We start from the raw sequence: 23033 nt of genomic DNA, 5'->3' as shown, positions 1-23033 counted from the left end.
ATACTAAGAACATAGCTGCACAGGCTATTAAAGATATACTGCTTATTTTTTATATGTAAAATACAGCTAATATGATTTTTCCTATATGCATACTGCAAGCATTCAGGGCTCAATGTGGTTGTACTTATGCCAATAATTTGCCCAGACTTGGACAAAAATTTTAGGACAGATTAATATTAATGAAAATAAGGACTTGCAGAGTTTGGAGACGCGGAAAAGTTCAGAGTGATATCCAAGAACTCTTGCCTTTATTTATTGGTTTAAAATGAACTGTTTGAGCTTAAAGTATGCATTAAAGAGAGTATTTCACTTTTTGAAATTCTTTAGGCATGTACTGAAGAGGGTATATCCAGTGAAGCTTGTATTTCATTCATTATAACTTGTATGTTGTTAAAAGATATAATATGGAAGTTTGCCATGTATAAGGCAGGTGTGCGTGTTTAGCTTTACCATTCTCTTCCAGACTTGTGTATGTCTGCCTTGAAAAAACTGTTTAAAAAGTGTTTAGATTTCCTTTAAATAAATAAACAAACTGGACAGAATATTTTGTAATGCTGAATTTTATTTAAAATACATTAATCTTTCAGTTTTTTAAAACAATTACTCATATTTCAAAGCCTTATTTTGTTTTATAAAGGAAATAAATGAAATTAATAGAAATGAAATGACAAATTTTAAATTACAGATTGGGACTCTAGCCCTGCAAATATTTATGGGACGAGTCTTCCCATTGACTTTGCTGAATGCAGTTGGCCTATCCACATCCAAAAAGTTCTTTGTGTGCACAAGTGTTTTTGCAGGATAAGAGCCTAAGAAACTGATCCTGCACTGCTTTGTGATGCAAAATTCCCATTGAAATCAAGGAGCCCTTTAAGTTCCACAGTTACAAAATTAAAATAATAAAATAGAAAAAAATGAACACTTAAAACTGTGCACTCTTAAGCAGAAGAAGCCATCTGTGCAGAGAAATAACCAACAAAATCAAATTGAAATGCATGTCTTAATATTTAGAGCAAGGTGTTTCATATGAACAGGCTTATTTCAAAGCAAAGTAAATTTCAGACACAAATGCTGAGGTTGGAAGGTGTAAGGAGAAGTTTAAGGTTTCTTTCCCTGGCGCTTGATTGGACTTTGCATTCTGTATATGAAGAAGAGTACGATGACGTAGTACATGGTGCTTTTCAGGAGTAGGACAATGTATATTAAATATGCCGTCCTGTGCATGAAACTCACTGTAATAGCAACACAAGATTTAAAAAAAACCCAGTTAATGGTGCATATTCTACAGCCTCAGAGAAAAAAAAAGTATAAAACCATGTGTCTGATAGTGGAAGGTCTATACAGTATTCAATTGCAGTAACTATATTGGCTAAACAGACTATGCATAAATGAGTGTGTCTGCTAACCAGGTCTACATTCCGAATATACCTGCTCATTCAGCAAAGCTGGTAGAAAAGAGGCACTCTGAATGCTGGTATCGCTACTATCTGCTAAGGAGTAGGCATGATGCTAGTGCTTCTGGCACTGACAGTTTACGGTAGGGTGTTGCCATGATTTTAGGCCAAAATTTTCAAACCTGGATGCTTAAGTTTCTTCTAAGTCCATATTCAAGCAGCTAAATAAAAGTGGTTTGATTTTAAGACTTCCTGATCACCCACAAATTACACTGAAATCAGTTGGGTCATCAAGCATTCAGCACCTTTACACACCATTTGAAAATTTTGGCCTTGGATACTTTTTATAATTTAACATGTTAAGTATTAGATTAAAGAACAGTTGCATGTGTCGGCTAAAGAAGAATGACACACGTGGCATGTTAACAGAGCACAACAAATCCCACCGAAACATGTATTTCGGCAGAACCTCTACAGTGTTTCACCTGAGCTGCCCATGGGCATTAGTTACTGGACACACTGCAAATGTTAACTTTCGGCAGTGTTCCACATCGAGAATAATTATGTGTGGACTATTTACAAGAGAATATTTTCATTTTTGTCTGAACCATATGAAATGATGCTTAATTCATAACTATATTGTAGAGAGAATGAGAATTGGACACAATTACCTGTGAAAAGTCTGTTGGTACAGCCTGCTGTGGTTTGAGTCACTACGGAGGTGTCTGCAAGGATAGAAGCATAACATGTAAAGAAGCTTTCATTGTCAAATGGGATTCTTGTTGAAAATGAACACACCCATTTCTTGACAGAAGTTCAAAGAAAAAAAAGATGGTGAAAGTATTATAACTACAGTGACTCAAATATGGAAAGTTTATATTTTAAAAAATGAGCACCGAGATTCCATCCAGAGTAAATGCTCTGTAGCACGTAGCTGATGTGCAAAACCAACTAGAGATAAAACAGGAAAAATGCATATGCTTCTGCAAGTGAGTCCTTGTATGCCTTATATCAAGATTTAGGTACTGATGTTGCAATGAGATCAGTCAGTGCAAACCTCTGTGCCTGTTAGGAGCTCACTTGAAGTCTTTGGCATTTGCATGGGTGCAGAGGTCTGGACTAGCCGATCTGATTGCAGGTTCTGGACGTTGGCCCTTCTGTGTATGAAAGTGTCTGTTCATGTCGAGCCAGATGCATTTTGTCCCACCAAATTACTCAGTTGTGTTTGCCCCTTTGGAATGTGTACGTATACTTGGGGGATAAAAACCTGGCCGCCTGAGGCAGCCTGAGATTGTTGGCATTCTGGGTAGGGCTGATGTTGTTTAATAGCTGTACAAGAGATAGAAGAAAATAATCCTGATCAGCATACAGTCTAAGGCCCATGTTTTAGGCATTTTGGATGTGCAAGGGGGGGTGGTGGTCAATAAGCCTATTTTTCCATTGTATTTGAAATAGATAAATTTGTATATGCTCTTATTAATTGCCTCCATGCTGACTGAGACCTGGGGGTAAGATACATACTGCAAATCAATAAATAACCTTAAAATATATTTTTATCAGATGGCACTTTGAGAACTGAAATGTAAGGATAATAGGCCAGATTCTGAGCTAATATCAATTGGCCTGGCTCTATTTACTTGACTAGAGCTATGCCAGTTTACACCATCTGAGAATCTAGCTATCTGTGAACAGAAGTTGGAAGAATACCTATCCAATCAAAAGAACGGAGAAAGATTTTGTTCTTAAAGATCTGAGATCTGGTATAGATAAGAACCAAACAGAAGTTACTTCTCTTAATTTATTTTCTCTTTCTCTTGCATTATCTTTTTCATTTTGGTTTGTGTAATTCTTCTGGTCTGCTGTAACAAGTTAGATGCTGTGTGTGTTATTACTTTTGTTGCAATATGTATCACTTGTTCAAAACCAAACACTGTAGGCCGGGTCCGTGGCTGGTGTAAATCTACAGAGCTCCATTGACGTCAGTGGAGTTTTGATGCTTTACACTAGCTGAGGAGCTCAGCCAACATTTTCAGTCATTATAGAAAGATTTAAAATTGGGGGAGAGGAGCCAAAACTGAGCTTTGGATGGAGAAGCTTCAGTGACAGCCAGCTTATGGAGAGATGGAAACTAATAGTGGTCTGGAGAGCGCAAACCCTTTCAGGAACAGTAATACATTTTACTGTTTTATTGTAAAGAAACAGTGAACTCTTTAAATATATATAGCAGTAGTTTTCATAATATAGTATATACCTGGAGATTCGATAGGGACAAAACCTTCTTTGCTTTCATGTTGATATTTGCAGTGATAATTCTTGCCGCTATTTTTATCTACGGTCAGCCAGCTGCTTATTGAGTATGAAAGTTGATTGTCATCAGGGGGCCAAATTTCCCCATGCACTGCATTTTCCTCTGCATTCTTCTTGTCGTCTTCCCAAGTCAACTTAATGACATTTGGGTAAAAATCCTCAATGAGGCATATGTGTGTTACTTTCCCATCTTGTTCAGTAGAAGGAGGCAGGACCTGGATCTTCCTGGGATCGAGTTTTGCTTCTGTCTCTGGAATCATTTTAGAGAGAGAAATGAATGTGTTAGAAATTAAGTAAATTCAGAATTGCAGTATACATGGTATGCTGTGCTTTTGAAACAATAAAGAATTCACAGATTTGAAAGCGGAAGAGAGGCAATTTCATTTCTTGCATCCAATTCCTCCAACTTGCACTCAAGCCCACAATCTTAACTCTGAGTTCAGCATGGGAACGATATTCTGTTGCCAAATGTATTTGAACTATTTAAGTCTATAATATATTGTTACTGCCTATTAAATTGTGAAGACAGGAGTAAATTATCCACTTATGGGTTACAGCTTTAGGGAGCTGGAATTGCAGAAGTTTACGTGCTTGAATTGAATGCAGGTTTTTGTGGAACAGAAAACTGCCTACTAACTTAGCTTCCAAACTCAAAATATATTAAACACTTTTTGAATGAATGCTGAGTACAGCTTTATGTCCTGGTTCATTTCAAAACATCTGTGACTTTGAAAATCTCCCCTTTATTTACCCAAAATGTGTATGTAAAAGACACCGTGATAATGAGAGGAAGGGTACAGCTACACCACAGTAAAAGACCCGCAGCACGACCACAACTGGCCCAAGTCTCCTGATTCTGACTTGCAGGGCTGGGATTGTGCTGCTAAAAATTGCAGTGTAGATGTTTAGGCTTGAGCTGGAGCACAAGCTCTGAAACCCAGCAACAGAGGTGGCCTAATAGCCCAGGCTCCAGTCAGAGCCTGAATGTCTGCACTGCAGTTTTTAGCACCAAAGCCTGAGCCCCACACGCCCAAGTAATTTGACCCAGCCTCAGAGACTTGGTGTTACGGGATTTTTATTACAGTGTAGATGTACCTGAAGGGAAGGATATTAAAGTAATCTTTACGCCTTTTCCACACTAAGAAACTGAACCTTTGTGAAAACATTTTTTATCAATTTTTCACCTTAAAATGAGATAAGAACATACAAGATATATTGTAGTGCAGACCCAGCTGATACAACTTCGGGGAAACTGTTGCTGAACACCATTTTGGGAAATTACAGTAAATACATTAGCCTGTATCCCTCAATGACAAATATCAATTACGAAATTAGCAAGGATGATACATCCTGAAATGACTTTGTTCATGTATTTGGCCAGTGTCATGGAGTGTTATACATATTGCTCAACACTTCTGAAAATCAAGAAACTTAAATGACCAAATAAGTATTTAGGAGCCTAACTTTAGTCAACCACTTTTGAAAATCTTGATTATGAAGCATTATTAACAATGGAGCTCTCATCAGAACTCAGCGATCAAATCTTTGCTGAGGAATAGAGCCGTGGCTCTCAAACTGGTGATCCCTTTCACATAGCAAGCCTCTGAATGAACCCCCCCCCCTTATCAATTAAAAACACTTTTTATATATTTAACATCATTATAAATACGGGAGGCAAAGCAGGGTTTGGGGTGGAAGTTGGCAGCTTGCGACTCCCCTTCCCCCATGTAATAACCTTGTGACCCCCTGAGGAGTCCCGACCCCCAGTTTGAGAACCCCTGGAATAGAGGGAATGTTGAATTTTATTTCATCCCCGAGTTTGTGTACGTGCATGAAATAAGACTGAACCAGGTCAGAAAAGACTTCCCTACCAAAATCATGATCTGTCTGCTCCTGTTATATGGCTGACAGTAAACGATACATTTTTTAAACAGTATATTGAATTTAGTAGTTATCACAAGAAGTGAGCAGGTTGAAAACATATCTACTGCTGCTAATTTCTGTCTCCTATTTGTCACTGTGGGATACAACCAAGAGAATAAGGTTCCCAACCCAGCTAACTGCCAAAGAAGTATTCTCTGCAGAACGAGGCAACGTTCTCATGTTATAAATGTGCACCACAAAGAAGAAACGGAAGGTTGTTGATATTTCAGTAGTGTCAAAGGTCCCCAAATGGGCACCATGTATTCTGTGTGTTTTCTATTTGTTCCAACACTTAATTGCAAGTGAAAAATTGGAGGCCATTTAACAAAATATTTGGCCTATATTCCACAAAACATTTAGTTGGAATTTTTAAAGGCAGTAAGAAGGGATTTAGGTGCCCAAATCCCTTTCAAATTCAGGCTCCTTTGATAATGTCAGCCATTGTCTTTAGTCAACTGAGACACAAATAGATTAGGCGCTGCTCCCACGAAGTCTTACACATGTGCTTAATTTTATGCTTTGTGAGTAGTCCCCCTGATGTCAAAGCTTGTGAAGGTTCCTTTTCTAAAATGGTTTCAGCTTATTTTTGTGCTGTCTGGCTATTCTAGAGTTTTCTGAAACTATTTGGAACTGAACCAGACTATAACCTTGTAATTAGGGTTATGTCAAAAAGGATTTAAAATATCTTGAAATTAGAAGGAAATAAATAGCTGAAATGTAAGACTACCTAACCAAGAAAAATCTCTTCATTAAAGAACTCCCTCATTTTGGAAATTGTCACCAATTTAGGGAATTGATTTTTCTGTTCTTTTCAATTTCGATCCTCATGCTCCAGCACTAATTAGTTCAACATTTGAGGCTCAATCTTACATTCCATATAAACCATAAGCACCCAGGAATACAGGATTGGGCTTGACCAGTAGGTTGACCAAATGATTTACTCACTCAAGTCTTGTATGTATTCAAAAAACCTTTACATAGCTTCCTGCCCAGTGATGATGTGCTTTGCAAAAACGAATGATTATTTCTGGCATTTCTCATTAGATGTTTTTAGAAATTGGAGTCACGTTTACATGTTGATACTTCTGCAAGCATGTAGTTTTTTGTATTTGTACAAGGTTAGATGGGTGTCTATCCAATATAAAATCTGAATTTTGTACATATATAAGCAGCATATGTGCGCGCATAAGTGGGCAAAATCTGTTTTAACTATCTCGCCTCATTTTAGGAGAGATATAAAACCCCTTAAGGCCAATGGGCTTTTTTCCTTTGGCTTCAATGGCCTTTGGATAAGACACTTTAAGAAGATAAGACTCTTAATTTCCAAGTCAATTATAGTTTCCAGTGTGGAGCTACTTGTTGTTTTGGTCCAATTTAACTTTTCAAAACACCTCGCTTGTCTAATTTATTTAAGTGGAATTTTTAACAAGGAAGGCATGCTGTAAAAGAATATACGTGATATATTCTTACTACTTTAAGTATCACTTCTCTTTTTTAAGATGGCAATTTACTTTGGGCCCTTTGGCTTCCCTCCTTGCTCAAAGGAAATTCCTATTAGTTTCAATGGGAGGTTTTCTAAAGGGAGAATTGCAGGGTTAAGTTGTAATTGACTCAGTGCTACCTCTTTTTGTGTGTGTTTGCAATCTGTATGCCACTTATAGGTAAACTAGGGGTACTCTAGTATTGCCTCTTTGGCTTGCACCCTGCCCTGGATGGTACTGTGGATGTTCTCCTGGTCTGGGGCATTGACCCCTACACAGGAGAACAACCCAGCTTTGACTCAGGATGAGTAAAATACCCCTCTATATCAATAATTGTCAATGTGATCACACATCTGTTTTACTCTCAACTCTGTACATTAACCTTATATTTAGATAGTAAAGACATTCATTCTTCTACTGTAGATTGCATATCACGTTTCCATTGTCCGTTATCCTTTTTGAATAAATTGTGCTCTGCAGTCTCTAATTTTATATTATCACATGTAATTTTTTCTCTATGCTACCATAGAACTTACTTGAAACAATGAGCTTTGTGCCAGAGCCGAAGACTTTGATATAATTGTTGTCACTGTGTTCATGTGCTTTGCAAAAACTCATGGGCCAGATCGTCAGCTGCTGGAAATCAAAGGTGCTCCACTGAGGATCTGGCCCATATAGCTTCCATATGGTCCAATATAGCTTCATATTATTTGATGTGCAATTGTGAACAGAAGTTGATAGAATCACTTTAATACACTAGGCTTGTGATTTAAATGGCTTTTCCTTACAAAATGGCAAATGCTTGATCCTGTATTCCTCTGACACCCCAAACTCCAATAGATTGCACTGGATGTTTGGAGTACTTCAGGAGTGGACATGCAAAATAAGACACAAACTTCAAATGCATTAGAATTTCCTCAGGCTGGGATCCCTCAGCATCACTTGAAATTTCGATTTTTCTTCTAAAGTGAATTTAGCGCTTGTGAAAGGTGCCAAACTGACAGCACTGGAAACGGCCTACATTGAAAATACTTCAGCATTCTACAACAGTAGCCCAGTGCTTAGTCATGCCATTGTAAAATGTGATGGGTGATTTTGCACCATTGCTGGACAATCTGTTTTATTTCATGCTGGATTTCTCACCTGGTCCTAACAGTGCATTTGAAACCTGTTTGCAAAGGTCACCTTTAAAGGATGAGATGGTAAATTTTTCTTAATATCCCTTAAATTCTTGGTATTTCTGCTAAAAGTGCCAGCAACAGTGCCTATCGTGATGAAGTTTTTTCAGGTGGACACCTGTCCTCTGAAGATTCTTTGCTCACAACTGCACATCACTTTCTGCCATAAATTTGGATTTGGTCTTTTAGAGCCAATGGGATTTAGATCAGATACTTTTATATTCTTTCTATAAAGAGTTTGTTATATTCAGTCGGTAAGGTCAAAAATCAATACCTAGAACTGTTTCAAAAGGCAGCAAACCAGTTTAAACCAACCTTAGACTGCTTGAGAATCTTATCATCAAAATAATTATCAGTAATGGTAGCTCCTTTGTACTTTATAACTAATGATCTGCACTGATCACTCTGTTCTTAATGCACTTTGTTTTACAAAAACCCAAGAAACTTCCATCATATAATGTGAGATATGTTCTTTGGACTACCTTTTAATAAGCATTCCAAATATTTTTGCATTTATTTCTTTCACAAAACTTAATGTAAAGTTTTGGTGAATTTTTTTTTCTTATTTTCAAATAAAATGACCGAGTGCTTCTGAAAGTTGCCATATACATAGCATTATAGCCTGAATCCCTTTCTACACAGGAGAGATACAACACAGGCAGGTACAAGGGAAGCTTCTTCACACCATCCCACCAAACCATATCAATTTTGTCCTGGAAGGACAACCTCTAGGGCTGAGAGGGGACAGTTCAGTCTCCACATTCAATTCAGTGTTTGGCTTCTGCACTGAGCCTGCCATTAGTACCAGGTTTTTTCTAGAATATTACATTCAGAAGAATCCAGTTATACCATTTTAATGTAAACTTCTTTCGTGATGCCTAGATGCACTTTAATGGATATAATATGAGAAGCACCATTATTCCTAGGTCAGGCTTGTTGACAGCACCAAGCTTGGTTCTGTTTCCAAATCTTTTTACTCATCTATTCCACTAAGCAAGAATTCTGAAGAATTCTGGTAGGTATTGACCCTGATCTCACTTACACAGATGTAAATCTGGAGTAGCTCAATTTTAAATGAATGGAGGGAAGTCAGTTTAAAAAGAGGAATGACTAGTGTGAGAGCCAAATCAGGACTCCTAAATATATATGACTTTAAAAGCAATTTCTGCTTCTTCAGTATCCTTGTAAATATCATTGTCCCTGCTAAGAAGTACATTTATACAACATGGGTAAAATCCTAGCCCCAAAGTCATTGCCATTGAGTTCTGTGGAGTCAGGATTTCACCTCATGTTCTTAGAATGGAAAAGCCCCGATTCCCATAATTCTGGAGTCAAATTCAGCCCTGGCACAAACAGCCACAATTTCTTTTGATTTTACTTAGAATTGTGCCAGGATCTGAATTTCTCCTCCATGATCTTAGATTTTTTCCTTTCTCAGGAGGAACTTACTTAGCCAATATTTGATATTTCTCTCTGAAAAGATATTTTATTACTAAAAGGTTTGATTGTATCCTACAGGTTTAATACACTAATAAATCAAGTGAGCAATCTTAGGTCTTCATGCTGTAATAAATAATCGACACCTATCACAGACCTGCTTCTCCATTCCTTACACAGTCAAAACAGCTGGTAAAGCTATGGGAGTTTTGCCTGTCAAAGAGTGCAGGATCTTATACAGATAAGAGGATTTAGGAAAACCATCCATTTTAAACTATAATGCTAACTAAATTGTATCTACATTCTTAATACCACAGAATATTCACTGAAAGCAACATGCTGATCCTGCTCTGATATTTTTAGAATTAATTATGGTAGTGTATGTATTTTAATTGGCAGCATTACAGCAATTTACCTTTAGTTGAGAGCTATAGGGGTACTAAGGTAAACTTGATTGTGAATTCAGGTTTAAAATAGACTGACCATTCTAGTTGATTTCTATAAATGTGCAGAGCATGATTCTGTGACAGTAAGGACCTGATTTTCCTTTGTCCTGTCTTTGTGCAGTCAGTTATACCAATGCAAACTGGGGGTGACATGCAACTTAATCAGAATGGTAGCACTTCCCATCGACTTTTCATGAGCGTAAATGGCTTCCAAGAGCAGGGCAAAGAAGACTCAATCCCCAGGTATATATATTATATAATTGCAAGTGTCAGTTTGCCTGCAATGCCAAGGTACGTCACACAAGAGGACAATCTCTAGGGCCAGATTCTTTCACTTACACTGCTGTAACTACAACATTTCAGCTACGAAGATACTGAGTACTGCAGAGATCGCTTCTTTTGTTTTAAATGAGAAGCATGATGTTGCTTCTTTCAGAGTTGTTTAACTTTATGCATATTTTTTGTATAAATGAATTAGAGTAATATCAAAGCTAAGACAAATTTTTGCAACTGGACCAAGAACCAGCATGCCTATGGTGGCACATCCTCTGAAAAATGACATTTAATAGCTGAAATATTAGAAATATTTATTTCCTTGAAAAAAATCTACTTTAAATCCCTCAGTAAATATTGCAGGTTTGCTCTGGGATTGAAAAGTTGATGTATTTGGAATCAAATCATACCAGGTGCTAACAACCCTGACTTGCACTGAAGTCTACAGGAATTGATAGTGTTCAGCACCTAACATTAAGTGCTCAGTACTTCACAAGATCAAGCTAACAATTGTTGACCTTACCTGTAATAAAAAGAGTTTCAATGATCACAATAAGTCTCTTTAGCTTTGCATTACTGTAATTACCACAAAACTTACCTGTTACAATGAGCTTGGTACCAGAGCCAAATACTTTGATGATATTACCACTAGAAGTATCACAGTGAGCAAATCCTTTGCAAAATACTGTACAGATCTAGTATCTTTATATTGATGAACCAGTCGTTGTTGCTTTAAAAAAAATCTGATATGCTATTTAAATTGCTTTCTGGCCTTGCAATAAAATAGTAAATAAGGAGAGGGCATGTAAAATAATGTGAAAACTGTGGAGGCGATTTTCAAAGAGGCAAAAGAAACTGAGATATGGTGAAGTTAGATGTGCCATTGACAATCTGTCCCTAAAATTAATCTGATTCAATATGGTTTAGATTAGCTGTTACTAATAATTTGTGGAAAGGAACAAATTACTTTTAAAATTAGGGTCCACAGGCTGAGGTTATAAAATTAAGCCTGCATGCTGCCATCGTACCATGATGGTGCTCCTAATGATAACGATAGATTGAGGGTAGAATATAGCTCTTAAATTGGGTATATTCATGACAATTATTTTGGCTAACTTCTGCCATTTGGTGTAATCAGAAATATTCCCCAACAGAAAACATTTGCTCTTCAGAAATATTTGTTTGTCTCAAGGACTAGGCACCCAGCAAGGACCATTTAGCAGTATCTGGAGGGAAGAATAAACCTAATTAAAGACACAGAATTCTCTCAATCCCATGAAATCCAAACATGGCTGAAACATTACTCTATCATGTATACCTTCTGTTTATGTAAAAAATAAGCACACCTCTTTATTCCCCACCAGTATCTGGAATCAACATGATTTACTGCATTTTGGCCTTGTTTTGGCCTTTAATTAAGCGCAAGCTTAAATACGTTGCTGAATACGAATGGAAACATGTTTAAGTGTCTTTCTGAACTGGAGCTTTTTTTAGGAAAGAAAACTCAATTGCATTAAGATATTCCGACTATAAATGTACCTTGTAATGCTACCTAATGGCCAGATCCTCCAAGTGCTGATCATCCTCAACTCCTATTTAAATGAATGAGCATTAAAGAAGCTCAACAACTGATATGACTGGGTGCTAAATATACGGTATTGTACAAAACCCATCAGTTCTACATTTCACATTCACTGCTAACAATGAGTGGTTCCACTTCAGAATATTTTTGCACAATCATCTCACAGTGTGACAATACCGAGCAAGCTCTCCAAACAATTTACCTCATTCTCATTGATTACGCAAGCGTAACTGGTTCATTCTGAATTAGAGAGACTAGAATGGGGGAAATCCTGACCCCAACGAAATCAATTGGAGTTTTGCCCTTGACTTTAGTGGGATCAGGATTTCACCCAGTATATTTATGAATAGCTTGATTTTGTCCTGGATAACAAGCATAGTAAACACCCAGAGTAAATGTATGCTTTGAAAACATCTTGAGAAACTTACTTGAAACCAACAGTTTGGTGCCGGAGCCAAAGTACTTTACTCCATACTCACATCATTGAAATCCTCTACAAAAACTAATGAATCATGAAGGTATGAATTTCACTGAATTCAAATTCTGACGTTCATATTTGAAATACAAAGTCCACAGTCTAAGCAAGGCTTGCTATCGGCGACTTAATTGTGGGAGTATTAAATTGAGTTTATGCACTTTGTGAATTCCTGTGCCACCTTCTACCAAAAATGCTTTTTGTTCCTTGAAATACATCTCGGCATGGAAAATTGAGTGGGGTGAATTCCTGGTCACCACACACTTTCATTAATTTCAGTGGATGAGCAGGATTTAGTCCTATGATCTCCAATGTGCCTGGATAGGAGGGATGGTCTTGTGGTTAAAGCACCAGAGTGAGACTCAGGAGATTTGCCTTTTTTTCTGGCTCTCCCTCTCTGCCCTTTGTCAAATCACAATCTCTGTGTTTCACTTTACATTTTAACATGCTGTTAATGTATAGTTTAGAAAATGACATTTGCTAAACAATGGATTATAAATACTGTTATGTACTCAACATTAACTAGCACTTGCATTATTGATTGGACTGTTTCTGTAGCTTTAATCCAATAAAGAACATTATACACAAAAGGGAAAAGATACTTTCAGTAAAACCACTTTCTGAGCACCTGAAGACTGTTGCACCTTTGGCTATTTTCCTCCGTTAATCATCGTACTAGGACTGATTTAGTCCTAACAATAACAAACTTTTTAATAATCCCGCACTTGCTAAATTGAAACCTGTGCTGTGAATTTTACACTTGCTGACATTTGGACATTATTTTAAATTTAAATCTCTCCATTTCCCTCCTTCCCGATTCTTAACAGCTATTCAGTAAATATTCCAGCCTTTTACCCTTGTACTCACTTCACTCATTAGGATCATAAACTGCCGTCAGCGAACCCATTGGTGTGCGTGGGAGTTCCATACACAGGTCAAGAGCAATACATGGATTATGTGCAAATTCCTTTTTTAATATTCATTTATTAGGTCCAATTTTTTTGTCCGTTCCCTTGATTCTATTTACCAAAAGAAAAACAATCAAGAATAAAAATACTTACCCGAAACAACTAGTTTGGTTCCTGTGCCAAAGTACTTGATCCAGCTTGAAGTGTCACGTTGACTTTTCATTTTACAAGAAGCTGTGGTACTTTACTTATGCTGTTGTGTCCTTGCTCAAATATCCAAGGAGTCTAACCAGCAGCTGGGAAAATACTTCTAATGAAGCATTCCTGGTTTCTTGACTGCTTGGAGAATTTAATGAATTCACATTTTTGTGCCCTCATAAAGCTGATACAAATAGAATCACTGGAAAGAGAATTTATGTATGTCCTTGCAGCTTTTCTGTTAATGAATCCTCACTCCTTAAAATGGAAACTAGACGGTGGCTTCTATTTGATTTTAATGTTGTAAATAGACTGTTGGATCTGGCGGTTCTCAAACATTTTCACTATGTGGTCTCATGGACTACAACCCCTCTCCCGTTCCCAATAGCATTGACCATCTCCTCCTCCTCGCATCCGCAATCACATCACATCTCTATAGCAACTGCTTACATGGAAAAATAATACCTGAGAGAGAATTTCATTCTTAGCTGTATTACTGAAATTTAATAGATGGTAATGAGGAGGAACCAGCGTTATGTGATCATAGAGCTCTCTAGAGATGAACACAAAGAAGTCTATGGACTGCAGCTGGGAGCCTGTACACCAGATACATATTTTGCTGTATGTTGGGATTGTTGCAGTTTGTGTTACCAATTTACTGGTATCTTTTCACATGGCTGCTGGGGAGGGGAAAAATATTTTCCTCTGCATACACAGACATTATAGAACAGAACAGAGATAACGTCTGAGAAAGCCCAGCTCATTTCAGACAAAAGGGGTGGATGACAATCTAGCAGTTGTAAGGGAACTAACCAGAGTATTTGATCTCTCTCACAGACACAGACACGGCCACCCCCAGCTCACCCACCTGCAGAATAATTCTGGGAAATAACTGACAGTGGATAAGAAAAATAGAAAAGGAACATACAGTGAGAGGTTCCTCCCAAATGTACAGGTGGTTGTGTCAAAGGGCTTGTCTACTACCCAAGAGTTTATTGGGAATATCTCCCAGCATTGCAATCGTGCTGGTGAATCTTCCCTGGTGATCCCTGGGAGAACTGGTGTAGTGAAGGCAATAGCCTTCACTGGCATGTTACCACCATGTCTTGTAGACCTGCTCTGAGCAGGGTTAAGTGACACCATCATAAAAACGCCAGCACTAGCACTGCTGCTCTTGGTGTCCTTGGTGGGGCTCTACTGATGTTAGTGCAACAGCGGGAGGTTTCACAAAATACATCCATTGTTGCCCCTCTACCTAGCAAATGTACCAAGTCATGGTCACACATTATATAGCACGGTAGTTGCAGTATGATTTGGTCTTGCCAGTATGGAGAGAGCAAAACTGAATTTTAGCCATAGTCTAGTCATCATGCATAATAACTTGCACTGGTGTTGCATTTTCTATCCTAGAATTTCAATGTACTTCAATGCATTAAGCTTGATTGTCTATGTGAGGCAGGTATTATTCACTGAAACCCAGAGAGGATAAGTGACTTGTTCATGCAAGAAAGGGTGCAGAGGTTCAGGGGGCAGAGACTTGGGAGAAAGAGGAGGAGGAGAAGAGGTTGGGGTCACAGTCCCGGTGCCAGTCGCCCCCGAGTTCCACACAGGTTCCAGCACCCCTGTAGGGGCTCCCAAATTGGCCCCGGCCCTGGGCATGGGCTCCATGGGGCCATGCGTTAATCCACTACTGAGTAGAGCAGAAGAATTGCTTATCACACGCCTGCTAATACACGGAAGAATGACATTCACTTTTCTCGCAACAGTGTTACATTGTTGACTCGTATTTAACTTGAGAGTCACTATGAGCCCAGATCCCTTTCCACAGTACTCCTTCCTAGGCAGTTATTTCCCATTTTGTATGTGTGCAATTGATTGTTCCTTCCTCAGTGGAGTATTTTGCATTTGTTCTTATTGAATTTCATCCTATTTCCTTCAGACCATTTCTCCAGTTTCTCCAGATCTTTTTGAATTTTAATCCTATCCTCCAAAACACTTGCAACAGTAGGCAGGGAAGCTGTTTAACACCATTCCTTTTGTAGCAGCTTAGATAACCCTTGCTCATACCAACTGGGATCACCCTAATGCATCACCACTCTGACACTTCAGTGATGAGCGATAAATAACAATATAAAATAAGACATTGAAGGCTATAGACTACCAATGGTTTCTTTGATAGGTTGTAAGGACTGGTCAAAATCTGCTCACTTCTAGGACCCAGAAGCAGTGAATAAAAGAGAAATAGAAGAATCATCCTCTCTCCTCCTCCTGTTGCTGACTTTTTCTATTTTAAATGTGTGACCATAATTATACATTAACATAGATGTTTACCTTTAATAAAAATGGGTTTGTTGTAGGTGGATGAAGTGGTAAGAGACAGATACTGGCAGGGCCTGGATTTCAAGGTGCGTGATATAGACAAACATTTTAATTATAGATGGCACACTTTAGTGATAGTGCAGTTGGGTGGCTGCCCCACTCCTGCAGAAGAGGGAATAAAAGCATCCCTGGAGAGGGCTGTGGCTGGGGAAAAGGAGTGAAAGCAGGAAACCTAGGTTGTTTGGGGAAACAGCCACAGCTGTGGCCAGCTCAATTAGGGCCCAGCTGGCCCTGAGAAGAGCGCTGTGGGCCAGAGGCTGAAGAGGAGGCTCACTCTAGTCCTGGAGGGAGAAGGGCTGTCTGCCTGGGAGCTGAAGATGCGGGACCTGAGCTGGGGCAAGGGCAAGGGGAGCAGGAGCAGGAGCAGGAGCAGGAGCAGGAGCAGGAGCAGGAGCTCCTGCCTGGTAAACCCCCAGGCTGCAAACCTTGCTGAAGGCCTGCACAGGTATTGGGGTTGCAGAGGTAGCTGGCTCTACCCCCTTGCCTGTGATTACTGGCCATTACAGACTGCAGTCTTCCCTACTGAGTGGGGGCTAGATGATGACTGGCAGTAGCCACTGAGGCAAGGTGTGTTTAGTGGGTTGGGGTTCCCCTGGGAGGGAGACCTAGAGTGTTGTGGCGTACTGCTGGGGCAGCACCCCAAGGTAAAGCGCACTAGGGTCTGGGAGGGACATGGGGCTTGCAGAGGGTGCTCCATACTCTGGAAAAGAGCTAATTCCCAGATGACCAGCAGGAGGTGCCACGCTGGTGCATTGTTGCCTTGCTACAGATAGATGCCTGTAAGTTAACATTGGCTGAAACTTCCCATTGCAAGACTGTTTTCAGTTGCTTATACCTTTGCCAAACTTAAACTGTTATGGCTGAACCTTTCCATGCCAACTTTCTGCTTTAGGCTGATGTTAAAAAAATTAGTTTTGGCAAAATGGTGCAGCCATTTGTAGAAGTAGATTTCATTTTTTGCCCACATCAAAATAATTCTTACACCTGTGTTGTTTACAATTCCGGTGGGAAAAATGCCCAAATTTGGCCAAAGTTATCAGCCTTTGAAAAAATCTCAGTATGCACATGTCAGGAGACACTTTGAAGTTTGGCAGCTCCAGTCCCTGAAGACTCCATCTGCAATAAGCACGCTCTAGCGCCCTCCCAGTTCAGACGTGTGGTCAGTCTGCCCATGTGGCATCCCCACAAAGCTTCTGAGCTGGTGCTTCGGTGGCTGAGCTGGACTTTCCTTGTAATTGCTGCTCGGTGTTGCCAACCTCGGCAATTTTTCACTGACTTGGCGACTTTTGAAAGGCCTCAGCAGGAAACCTCCCCCCACAACCCAATAACCCTTTAGCTGGCGACAGGTGACCCTTTGGGTGATCTCTGGGTGATTCAGATGGGCCCTGTCCCTGCTGCCACGGGTGGCCTTTGTGCATGAGCAGCCACCACGGCGCGTGCACAGCTGGGTGGGGATGTGGGGGAGGGGTCTAAACCCTGAATTGTCCCACGTGCGAGTGAGCCGCGGCTGCTGCCATGACCCTCCACGAGGCTCACAGGGGCAACAGCTCCCAGCGCCTGTTTCATCCAGTGGGTGGTGGCACCTTTGCCCTCCTCCCACCTGGAGCTATTTCCTCTGCTGCTTTGTGCCCCTCCCCCCATGCAGCACAGCACCAGCGAGCGAGGGGAGGGGCTGAGTAGCTGCAGCCCCCAGTCCCAACGGTGCCCCCTCTCTGTGGTATGGGGGGAATGGCTGCAGGTAGAGCCCAGTGCGGGGCCAGGCCTGGTGTTTGCAGCTGGCTCACAGAAAGCAGCCGGGCCTGAGCCGGCACAGGAGCCGTGAGTTGAGGCCTCATTGTGAGGTCCGTTTTGCACACGCAATGGTGGGTGGCGTGGAGTCTGCCCATAGCCACTGCCATGATCCTAGGTACAATTTTATCCCAGTAAATTTATGCGTGGCAGCAGGGCAGGGTCATATAACAGCAAAAGTTCTCGCGTCCATGACAGTGGTGACAAGCGTGACATAGCTGTATCCTTAGCCACCACGTTTGTTTGCTTTCAATACGTGTGCAGTAGAGGAGGAGGCGGGAGGTGGGGTGACCAGGAAACAGAGAGCCAGGCAGGCAGTGGAGCGAGCAGTGTGAGAAGGGGATGCTGCAGCCACAGGAACGGGGAGGAGCCAGGGAGAACAGCAGCCCGTGTGTGTACATCCCTTGGGGGTTACTGTGGGGGCGGGGATGCGACGTAATCCCAGAACTCCCCAAATCTTGGCGTTTGTGTGACTGTCCTTTGGCCCCCCACACTTCCCTGTTTGCCCCAGGCCCCACACCAAGTGGCATCGTGTCCTAGCGCATGGGGTCGTGGCACTACTTAGGTTTGGCTCATCGGCCCCTCCATCTCCATCGCCCACTTTAGCCACTGGAAAGGTTGGGACTTATGTACTGGAGTGCTGTGGGGAGGAGGGGAAGAGTGTTACTGCTGGGGGAGGGGGAGTGTGGAAGGAGCAGTGTCACCAACCTCTGTGATTTTGGGGACTACTTTTCACGTGTGTTTGCCAAAACCTCAAGTTTTGAGGCTGACAACACTGTTGCTGCTGCAGGCCACTTTAGCACTAGATTTGAGAGCAAGGACCCGCTCTCTTCTGTGTGATCAGTGCCCCCCCACCCCTGCCACTAGCACCCAGGGGATGAGGAGGTGGAGGAAGCAGCCTGACTGAGATTGCAGAGGGGTGAGGAGTGTGTGTGCGTGGCGGGGGGAACACAGGGAGAGACAGGTGCAGGAGCCAGAGTGTGAGAAGAAGCAGAGTGGGAGGGGGGAATGGTTGGCAGAAGTGGGGGGAAGCAGTGGGGTACAGGAAACAGTGCAGTGAGGAGGGGACAGGTGGGACAGCAGAGGAGGAAATGGACTGAGTTAACGGGTGGTGGATCAGACTAGAGGGAGCGGCAGAGGGAGGCATATCGGTGTGTATAGGCATGGATGTGGGGGAGGATAGGAGCTGAAGGGGAGGGGTGGTTATGAGAGAGGGGGACAGAGACAGGTTTGGGGCTGAAGGGAGGAGGCATGGTCTAGTGCTTAGTGCTAGCCTGGGACCTGGGAGACGCGGGTTTAATTCTGTCTTCTGCCACAGGCTTTCCATGTGGCTTTGGGCAAGTCACTTTGTCTCTACAGACTTCAGTTCTCCATCTGTAATATGGGCATAATAGTACTTCCTTATCTCACAGCGGTGTTGTGTGGATAAATGCATTAGAGATTGTGAGGCATTCAGATACTACCGTGGTAGAAGCTTGATAAATATGTTACATGGTTGGGTGCAGGGGATGAAAGAAATGAGTCTCTGACCACTGGGGAATCCTCCCCTGCAGTTCCTAGAATTGACTTCCTTTAAAGAAATAATTACTGGACAGAATTGTGCAATAATGAATTTTATTTAAAATCCATTAATCTTTCAGTTAAAAAAATTAGTCATATTTCAGAAGCCTGTTTTTGTTTTATAAAGCAAATAAGTGTAATTCGTAGAAAGAAATGAGAAATATTTTTAAGTTCTAGATTAGTACTCCACACCTGCAAATATTTATGGGACGAGTTTTCCCATTGACTTCACTGAATGCAGTTGGCCTTTCCACAGCCAAAAAGTTCTTTGTGTTTTTGCAGGATAAGGGCCTGCGAGACTGGTTCTGCACTACTTTGTGACGGAAAATTCCTATTGAAATCAAGGAGTGTAGCCTCAGCCCTTGAAGTTCCCGTTACAAAATTAAAATAATAAAATAGGAAATATGGTCATATATAAAACTGTTCGCTCTCAAGCAGAAGAAGCCATCTGTGCTAATTAGAGAAATAGCTAACCAAATCAAATTGAAATGCATATCTTAATATTTAGAGCAAGGTGTTTCTTATGAACAGGCTTATGGCAAAGCCAAATAAATTTCAGACACAAATGCTGACATTGGAGGTTGTAAGGAGAAGTTTAAGGTTTCTTTCCCCGGTGCTTGACTGGACTTTGCATCCTGTATATGAAGAAGAGTACGATGATGTAGTACATGGTGCTTTTCAGGAGTAGGACAATGTATATTAAATACGCCGTCCTGTGCATGAAACTGTCTGTAATATCTACAACAAAATATAACAAGAACAAGTGGTTAATGTTGCATATTCTATAGCCGCAAAGAAAAATACACTATCACACATGGTTTTTTAGTTAAGGTATACATGGTATATGATTGGAAATGCACTGAATGTATCCGATGAAGTGAGCTGTAGCTCACGAAAGCTTATGCTCAAATAAATTTCTTAGTCTCTAAGGTGCCACAAGTACTTCTTTTCTTTTTGCGAATACAGACTAACACTGGTGCTACTCTGAAACCTACATTTGTTCTGAATCTGTATCCAAGCAGCTGATCAATCAAGTGGTCTGGTTTTCAAAAATACTGAAATTACACTGAAATCAGCTGGGTCTTCAAGCTTTCAGCACCTTTACGCCCCATCTGAAAAGTTTGGCTTTGAATACTTTTTGTAATTTAACATGTTAAATGTTAGATTAAGGACCAGTGGCACATGTAGATTAAGGAACAATGACCCGTGTGGCATGTTAACAAAGCACAACAAATCCCACCAAAACATGTATTTCAGCAGGACTGCTACAACGTGTAACCTGAGCTGCCCGTGGGGATTAGGTTTTGGACCCTTTTGGGAACCCACAGCAGATGTTAACTTATAGCGACAGGTGCTGACTTTCTCCTTTCCAGGTGGGTGCTCCACCCCAATCCATTGCTTCCCCTATGGTCCCACCCTGGCTCCGCCTCTTCTCCTCCCCGCTCTGCCCTCTTCCCCATGGCCCCGCATCCCGCCCCCCACCTCTTCCCACCATGATCTGCCCCCTCCCCTGAGCGCACCCTGTCCTCACCCCACTTCTTCCTCCTGCCCGGCTCCGGCCCCTTCCCCAATGCCCCCCACTAAACAGCTGATCGGCCAGTGGCTGGTGGGTACTTAGCACTCACTATTTTTTGTCCATGGGTACTCCAGCCCCAGAGCACCCCCAGAGTTGGAGTCTATCCACATATCTAGAGTAATGATGTTTGGAGCTTTTAGAAAGAGAGAATATTTTCACTTTTGTCTTAACCATATCAAATAATGCTTAATTCTTAACTGTATTGTATAAAAAATGAGAATTACCTGTGGAAATCGTGGTGCCGTTTTCAGCATTCTTGATACAACCTCCCGTGGTTTGAGGCACTACAGTGGTGTCTGCAAAGGTGTCTGATAAAAGCATAACATGTAAAGAGGGCTTTAATTGTCAAATGGGATTCTTGTTGAAAATGAAGGCATACTTTTCTTGATAGAATTTCAAAGAGAAAGATGGTGAAAGTATTATAACTACAGTGACTCAAATATGGGAAGTTTATATTTTAATACATGAGCACTGAGATTCCATCCACAGAGTAAATGCTCAGTAGCACGTAACTGGTGTGCAAAACCAACTAGAGATAAAACTGGAAAAAAGCATATGTTCCTGCAAGTGAGTACTTGTATGCCTTATATTGAGATTTAGGTACTGATGTTGCAATGAGATCAGTCAGTGCAAACCTCTGTGCCTGTTAGGAGCTCACTTGAAGTCTTTGGCACTTGCATGGGTGCAGAGGTCTGGACTAGCCGATCTGATTGCAGGTTCTGGACGTTGGCCCTTCTGTGTATGAAAGTGTCTGTTCATGTCGAGCCAGATGCATTTTGTCCCACCAAATTACTCAGTTGTGTTTGCCCCTTTGGAATGTGTACGTATACTTGGGGGATAAAAACCTGGCCGCCTGGTTTTGTCTCGAGCCTGAGGCAGCCTGAGATTGTTGGCATTCCGGGTAGTGGTAATGTTGTCTAATAGCTGTACAAGAGACGGAAGAAAATAATCCTGATGAGTATACAGTCTAAGGCCCATCCCTTAGGTAATTTTGATGTGCAAGAGGGGGATGGTCAATAAACCCCTTTTTTCCATTACGTTTGAAAGAAGTACATTTTTATCTGCTGTAATTAATTTATTGTATCTCAGATAAGAACCAAACAGAAATTAATGCAAGAGAAAAGTCTTTTTGATTTTGGTTTCTGCAATTCTTCTGGTCTGCTGTAACAAGTTAGAAGCGGTGTGTGTTATTACTTTTGTTGCAATATGTATCCCTTGTTCAAAACCAAACACTGTAGGCCGGGTCCGTGGCTGGTGTAAATCTACAGAGCTCCATTGACTTCAGTGGAGTTTTGCTGCTTTACACTAGCTGAGGAGCTCAGCCAACATTTTCATTATAGAAAGATTTTAAATTGGGGGAGAGGAGCCAAAACTGAGCTTTTGACGGAGAAGCTTCAGTGACAGCCAGCTTATGGAGAGATGGAAACTAATAGTGGCCTGGAGAGCGCAAACCCTTTCAGGAACAGTAATACATTTTACTCTTTTATTGTAAAGAAACAGTGAACTCTCTGAAAATATATATATATATATATATATATATATATATATATACACATAGCAGTAGTTTTCATAATATAGTATATACCTGGAGATTCGATGGGGACAAAACCTTCTTTGCTTTCATGTTGATATTTGCAGCGATAATTCTTGCCGCTATTTTTATCTACGGTCAGCCAGCTGCTTATTGAGTATGAAGGTTGATTGTCACCAGGGGGCCAAATTTCCCCATGCACTGCATTATCCTTTGCATTCTTCTTGTCGTCTTCCCAAGTCACCTTAATGACATTTGGGTAAAAATCCTCAATGAGGCATATGTGTGTTACTTTCCCATCTTGTTCAGTAGAAGGAGGCAGGACCTGGATCTTCCTGGGATCGAGTTTTGCTTGTGTCTCTGGATTCATTTTAGAGAGAGAAATGAATGTGTTAGAAATTAAGTAAATTCAGAATTGCAGTATACATGGTATGCTGTGCTTTTGAAACAATAAAGAATTCACAGATTTGAAAGCGGAAGAGAGGCAATTTCATTTCTTGCATCCAATTCCTCCAACTTGCACTCAAGCCCACAATCTTAACTCTGAGTTCAGCATGGGAACGATATTCTGTTGCCAAATGTATTTGAACTATTTAA

General features: G+C 40.8%; 1 long non-coding RNA gene and 1 gene segment (V, D, J or C); both read right to left on the bottom strand.

The window, feature by feature from the left end:
* Nucleotides 1-714: 714 nt before the first annotated feature.
* On the bottom strand, nt 715-13944 carry LOC141981617 (T-cell receptor gamma chain C region DFL12-like). The segment is given in 4 exon segments: nt 715-1232; nt 2066-2119; nt 3646-3951; nt 13558-13944. Coding segments are annotated over 4 exon segments (564 nt in total).
* Nucleotides 13945-19561: 5617 nt separating this feature from the next.
* LOC141981616 (uncharacterized) lies at nt 19562-22618 on the bottom strand. The gene is made up of 3 exons (XR_012637858.1): nt 22491-22618; nt 21130-21213; nt 19562-20067 (listed from the first exon to the last, which is right to left on the bottom strand). It is a non-coding gene; the product is annotated as an uncharacterized LOC141981616 (long non-coding RNA).
* Nucleotides 22619-23033: the final 415 nt, after the last annotated feature.

This window comes from Natator depressus, chromosome 2 (assembly GCF_965152275.1).
Source record: "Natator depressus isolate rNatDep1 chromosome 2, rNatDep2.hap1, whole genome shotgun sequence".
In the NCBI taxonomy this organism is placed as follows: domain Eukaryota; kingdom Metazoa; phylum Chordata; order Testudines; family Cheloniidae; genus Natator; species Natator depressus.
Note: the sequence above shows the minus strand (reverse complement) of the source record. Positions and strands in the feature narration are given on the sequence as shown.